General features: G+C 41.3%; 1 protein-coding gene across 1 annotated transcript in view; it reads right to left on the bottom strand.

Annotated features, from left to right (window-relative positions):
* LOC113230806 (ATP-binding cassette sub-family A member 3-like) overlaps positions 1-4,201 on the bottom strand; it is a 46,276-nt gene extending 42,075 nt beyond the window's left edge. Inside the window, exons 1-2 of the mRNA XM_026464894.1 lie at positions 4,097-4,201; positions 3,196-3,331 (exon numbers count right to left, since the gene is read on the bottom strand). Of these exons, the coding sequence (XP_026320679.1) occupies positions 3,196-3,331; positions 4,097-4,201 (241 nt within the window). The remainder of the gene's footprint in view (positions 1-3,195; positions 3,332-4,096) is intronic.
* Positions 4,202-6,848: the final 2,647 nt, after the last annotated feature.

A 6,848-nucleotide genomic window follows, 5' to 3' on the forward strand; every position in this document is an offset into this window, starting at 1 on the left:
TTACACAATGAAAGGCATTAAAACACCAGTGTGGGTTTATGAAAAGAGCCGCCAGGCGAGTTTCATAAAAACATCACACGAGTGTTTTATTGCCTATTTATGTACAGTTACATACGCTGCTTTATCTATACACATATTATAAGCTCTCTAGGATGTGATAAACAACACAACAAAACTTAGACAAAACAACAAAAAAAAAATTTTCTCACGCTTGTCACGCTACCATAGTTTCTTTTAATTGGTAGACAAACTGCAGTCGGTCCCAACTATCACATCGTTCGATATCAAGTAACGTGTGAGATTTGCGAAAATTGTTTGCTATTGACATTTCATTTCGAATAAAACTTCATCTCGACTGATATTAGAATTGAGGTCCAATCAAATTGTTTTGTTTTGTCGAGATGTTCGAAATATCAATGTAATAATAACATCGAATGAAGCAATAATAACATTTTCACAGATAAAAAAATTGTTCTAACAAAACAATTTATCTTTATTCTGGTCGTAATTTGCGGTTTTTGAACACATCTTAGTAATAATTAATAATTACAGTTTATATGCCGTTTGATAATAACGACAATTTACCGGAGTATTCAGATTGCTTAGGTTGTTTGAATGCTATAGTGGCGGACAATGACGTTGAATCTGTTATAATTTTAGGGGACTTTAACGCTCACATCGGAACAACTTTTTATAATGAGTTAATAAATTTTTGTACAGAGACAGATTGGTTTTGTGCAGATGTAAATATACTAGGGGCTAATTCAGGCACCTATACCTATATTAGTGATGCGCACGGTGGCAGAAGGTGGTTGGACCATTGTCTGGTTACTAAAGCAGCCAGGTCTACGATAACTAAATGTTATGTGTATAAGGACGTACAGTGGTCAGATCACTTTCCATTATTCATTCATTGCAATTTTAATGTAATTAAAAGTAAGATTACGTTTCTGCCTAGAAAACCAAACAGGGTATTGTGGGGTAATAGAACACCTGCGCAAGTAGAAAACTACACAAAATTATGTAACGACTCTCTGAAATACGTAGATTTACCTGTAGATCTTCAGAAATGCTGTGGTGAATTTTGTAATAACAATCGGCACAAAGGCATAATCTATGAGTTGTACACTCAATTTGTTTCCACACTGAGTTTTGCAGCAAGCTCGGTGTATTGTGAAGGGAAATGGCGTAGAAAATGTGTCGCAGGATGGAACGAGCATGTCAGCACCGCTCACGGTGAGTTTAGAGACAAATATGTTATGTGGGAGTGGTACGACTGCCCCAGGTCGGGTCGTATTTATGACGATATGGTACACGCTAAACGGGTTTTTAAAGGCAGACTTAAATGGTGTCAGAAAAACCAAGACCAATTAAAGATGGACAAACTGGCGTCACATCACTCCAAGTCCGACTTCCGTAATTTTTGGAAGTCCACTAACAGATTAAACGGACCTCATAGCTTACCCGTGAGCGTTGATGATGTGACAGATGAGCAAGGTATTGCTAATCTTTTCAGACAGCATTTTACCGTGAATTCTCCTTTGGGGCTGTCTCGGTCTGTGATCGATGCTGAGTCCTGTCGTGGACTGGTACCAACCTTAATCAAAGCAAGTGATATTCGTGTTGCTTTACGTAATATAAAGAAAGGAAAATCACCGGGACACGACGGTCTCAGCATTGAACACTTAAGATGTGCGGGCTTCCATGTACCTAGGATCCTTGCTTTACTATTTAACTTGTGTCTGGGACACTCATATTTACCGTATGATCTGGTGAGAACGACTGTGGTACCAATACTTAAGAACAGGACGGGTGACGTGTCGGACAGGTCGAACTATAGACCTATCTCTCTCGCAATTATAGTGGCCAAGGTGTTTGACAGTGTGCTCAATGTACATTTAAAAAAACACCTGCAATTGCACGACTCTCAGTTTGGGTTTCAATCAGGGTTGTCAACTGAAAGTGCTATTGCGACACTGAAGCATACTGTTGGATACTACATTAACAGGAAGACGCCGGTCTATGCGTGCTTCTAGGACCTGTCGAAGGCCTTCGACTTGGTCTCCTATGACATCCTCTAGGATAAACTTTGTGCCGCAGGCATGCCTGTGGAGCTGACAAATGTTTTTAGGTATTGGTACCAAAATCAAACTAATGTTGTAAGGTGGGCTAACGCATTTTCTGAGCCATATACCTTGGAGTGTGGAGTTAGGCAGGGGGGATTGACATCACCTGATTTGTTCAATTTGTACATCAACGCACTGCTCGGTGAGCTCAGCGGCACGCATGTTGGCTGCTTTGTAGACGGAATTTGTTTAAATAATATTAGTTATGCCGATGACATGGTGTTGCTGGCGCCATCGATCAGTGCGTTGAGGAAACTTATTGGGATGTGTGAATTGTACGCGGTTTCTCATGGCCTTGTATATAACGTAAAGAAATCCGAGTATATGATCTTTGGGGCGGCCGGTGGCAAGGATCCCAGGTGTACTATTCCAGTATTTTTAGGTGGATTGCCATTGAGGAGGGTTAGCCACTTCAAATACCTGGGGCACTATGTTACCGATCGCCTCAGGGATGATATGGATATTGAACGCGAGCGTAGAGCATTATCGGTAAGAGCAAACATGCTTGCCCGTAGATTCGTCAGATGTACTGCTGCAGTGAAGTTTACACTCTTTAGAGCTTACTGCACATCACTGTACACTGGCGCTCTATGGACAAACTACACCCAGCGCTCCCTGAATGCTCTACGCGTGCAGTATAACAACGCTTTTAGGGCGCTGTTGGGCTTGCCACGTTTCTGCAGTGCGTCAGCCATGTTCGTGGAGGCGCGAGTAGACGGTTTCATGGCTGTACTACGTAAAAAGTCGGCGTCGCTACTGAACAGAATACGTGACAGCCCCAACAGCCTCCTGAAGACTGTTGCGGAGAGATGTGAGTGCCCAATTATGCGGCACTTAATAAATAGTACTAGGTCAATAGTAGAGTATAAGTACTAACATAGTTTTAAGTCTGTACTAACACTTTATGGATCACAGTTGTCTTAAATAAAGAATTTATTATTATTATTATTATTAGAGGGTTTATGATATGTGTGTAGATAGAAGCATATTCGACGTATGACCGCATGTGACTTTATTTATACCAAGAGGGCGATGAAATTTGATTCTTTCAAATTACACAATTTCCTACCGGGTAGGTGGTCGGATCGACTCAGATTTAGCTTTGGCCCAACTTTGTCCGTGAGTTGTCGCGTTTGATTTGTGTCAGGAGTGTACAAAAGAAGGTCTAAATTTCTATAATTCTGTTTTGAGAGTGGGTATGGTACCTGTAAAAAGAAGAATAATTGCATAAGTAATAAAATTGTATAGTGGCAAACCTTTTGGGTCATAAAAATGGGACCTATAAAGAGCCTAAAACTCTGGTTTATATGAAAAAATGTTTTATTTTCAAAGTATACAAATCGCGGAAACCTAATGCTGGGGCCGCACTTGCATCTATCGTCACGGGTAACCTATCACACAAACTCGAATTTTCAAAACACTTTTTATTCGGTGGGTGGGTATATGGGTATACCGGGTATAACGGTGGTCACACCCAGCCATCATCGGCTATCGTCGCGAATGTTGGGGATGCGTACGAGTTATCGCTCGGGTACATTAAAAGGCTTAAGAGTTGCTCACTGCTGTTCTCGGACTGAGTAAAGGTACATTCTAAATAATGAAGGGAAGTGACAAAATGAAGTTGGGACTTTTACATAGTTTTGAAACTGAACTAAAGTTTGTAAGCAATAGAGCTCCTTGTGAAAGAATTCGTCCAGGGAAGTACTGCCACCTTACCTATTTCTGACGCCAAGCAGTAATGTTAACATTACTACGTTCCGGTTTTAAAGGGTAAGGGTGCTGGTGAAATTACAGGCACATGGGACTTGTCACCTTATGTCTCAGGGTGATGGGCGCAGTGGCAGTGCCCCTCAGATCTTTGCGATTTGAAGCTCCGAGTGGCGCTGCAACTGTTATGGACAGGCGTGTAGCTTACTATCAGGCGCACGACATGTTCGTCCCGTCACTTGATATTAAAAAAACCATCATACGGGTTCTAAGGAATGTCCACCATAAAAATCATTGTTAGCACACATGTAGACGTAAAGAAAGTCATCGTCCATAGCCAATGCGTCTGGAAATGGTATTGCGGCCATCTTGGATTATTACACAATCATTAAAACATACGACGTTTCGGCACGCATTACTTCGTAACAAAAATTTTCTTGAAATTACAGGCACATGGGACTTCTTATGTCTCAGGGTGATGGGCGTAGTGGCAGAGCCCGTCAGATCTTTGCTACTTGGTACTTGGTGCAACGGGCTGGTATCCGCAACTCGACGACAAAGCGCCTATTTTGCGTGTGGTGGGTGCAGGGTCCTACTCGTGCCACCCAAGCTCCTCCAGGAATCTCAGCAGCCTCCTAGATCTTTGCTATTTAAAGCTCTGAGTGGCACTGCAACTGTTACGGACAGGCGTCTAGCTTATCATCAGACGCACGACTTGTTCGTTCAGTCACTTGAAATTATAAAAAAAAAAGATAAGGAGCGGCCCCAGCGAACCATCGCTTGGCGTTTTGAGAGCGATGCAACGTGCACGCAGCGACAACGCCGCGGCAGCGAAATCGCTTGGGGCTCTCACCCTGAGATATAAGTCCCATGCGCCTGTAATTTCACCCTTACCCTTCAAAGTTTTTGAAGGGTAAGATTGAATTGAAGATGTGAGCATTAGCTCACATTACTACTTGGCGGCGGAAGTAGGTAAGGTGGCAGTACGTCTCTGGACGAGCTCTTTCACAGGTAGCTCTACCGTTACTAAAAGTAATCACAAATATGTTACTTCAACATCCCTATGGTCACTTACTATGGGCCTCACTTAACGAACTATGTAGCGAGCAATGCTCGTCATTTCTCTACGTGATCAGAAATGAGAAGATCCGTAGAAGAACGAAAGTCAGCGACATAGTTCAAAGGATTAGCAAGTTGAAATGGCAGTGGCCAGGGCACATAGCTCGTAGAACTGACGGCCGTTGGGGCAGAAAGGTTCTCGTATGGAGACCACGAACTGGAAGGCGTTCATTGGGAGTGAGGCGTTGAGGGAGGCCAAAGGTCAGCAGTGGACGTCTTCCGGATGGTACCTATAATGAATATTCCTATAAAATTTTATAAAACAGGTGGGTACTTACAGAGCGTTTAGCATTAGCCATTTGCATTTTCCCGGTCCGACCCATTGGAGGAAATAACTGCTTCCAATATTGACGGCAAATAAAATATATTAATATGAAGTATACCACGGGCAACAGTAATTCCACGGGAGTGAGTATATACTTCCTCCCGCGCACCATAACATGTTTCCACATAAGAACCATTAGTTTTTTCAAAAGTTGCAACGTCATCTTAAACAACTGATTCACACTGCAGCTTGAATTGACGATTCTCACGTAACATTCATTGTATCACATGTTTTGCTCACCGTAACTAAAATAACCGTTAAATAGGTAAAATAATGTACATTATATTAATTAATACACACCTGACTTCGATCTTACAACATTTTAGTAACAAAAAGTCTTTAAGAAGACAGATTACATTTTTTGTATAATTTGCTTAGACTATGGAAACCAAAGCACATGTTATATTGACTTATATAAATCAGACGTTCTATGTATATGACTTTAGACTATGGAATTTTTTTCCATCCTCTAAGTGTATGACCCTTAGAGGATGGAAAAAAAAGTAGTTTATGGTATATGGTGTATTTTTAATAGACATTGATCTTCGATTTTAAAGGCTCTTCTCCTTTTTTTAATTAATTGAAGGCGGTGACTTTTTAGCGTTTCGCCTGCATCCAGTTCGAAAAATAATAGCCAATTTTCAATTTCTGTAAAATGGGTCCATCGATTTGTAACAATGATTATACCAATGTTAGAGTTAAAAATGGCTATGTACGGTAGTTTTGTAATAATAATATAAAAATTATGCGAACGACACCAATGTCTAGTTGAAAAAATCCAAACCCATTATTACTCCATAAAACTTTCTGCCAAACTTGTCTGTCAGACATTCCGACATATTCGTGTTTCATCTTCAAATTAGAGGTTTGTACAAGCACTGCAGTGGGGCGACTGTGCCGATTGCTTGTTTTTTAACGGACCGCAAGGTATTTTTAGGTGACGATTAGTAATATACAAACAAATAGATAATATAGATAACCACATAGACAACCACAAATTACACCCAAACTCACGAGAGAAATAATTGTAGGCCATACAACTATTTCTCCCGGCCCGGGAATCGAATCTGGGACCTCTGCGTGGCAGTCCGGCATGGTAACCGTTCGGCCACAGAGGCAGTTTAACCTATACATTATGCACCTTAACATTGTGACTATAAAGTCACAGAAGTTGCAGTTTCAATGATAATGCTCGTAACTGCAAAATAAAGCTGCGGTATGCATTGACTTACAATTATATGGACGTCGTCGGGCCCGCGCTAAAAAGTGTCCGAACTTATAGGGCGTTAAAATCGTATACAGAGCGTCATTCACGCTCTAGTCTTCGTTTGTTCGACTGACAGCGAAGCAAGCAAAATTAGACAGTACTGCGATGACATTACAATTTAAATTCAACGTTTTAGCTTTTTCATATTCCTTGACATGTCATTACGTTTAAATAGGTTGACTTGGGACATTTTTTTCGTGGTTTTTGTATTAGACCCGTCGTCCATTTATTTGTAAGTCAATGGCGGTATGCTAAGGGATACCGAGCTGGATGCCTGGGTAGCCTTGAGAATACCTCGGCAGCT

This window comes from Hyposmocoma kahamanoa, unplaced genomic scaffold (assembly GCF_003589595.1).
Source record: "Hyposmocoma kahamanoa isolate Upper Pololo Valley unplaced genomic scaffold, ASM358959v1 64, whole genome shotgun sequence".
In the NCBI taxonomy this organism is placed as follows: domain Eukaryota; kingdom Metazoa; phylum Arthropoda; class Insecta; order Lepidoptera; family Cosmopterigidae; genus Hyposmocoma; species Hyposmocoma kahamanoa.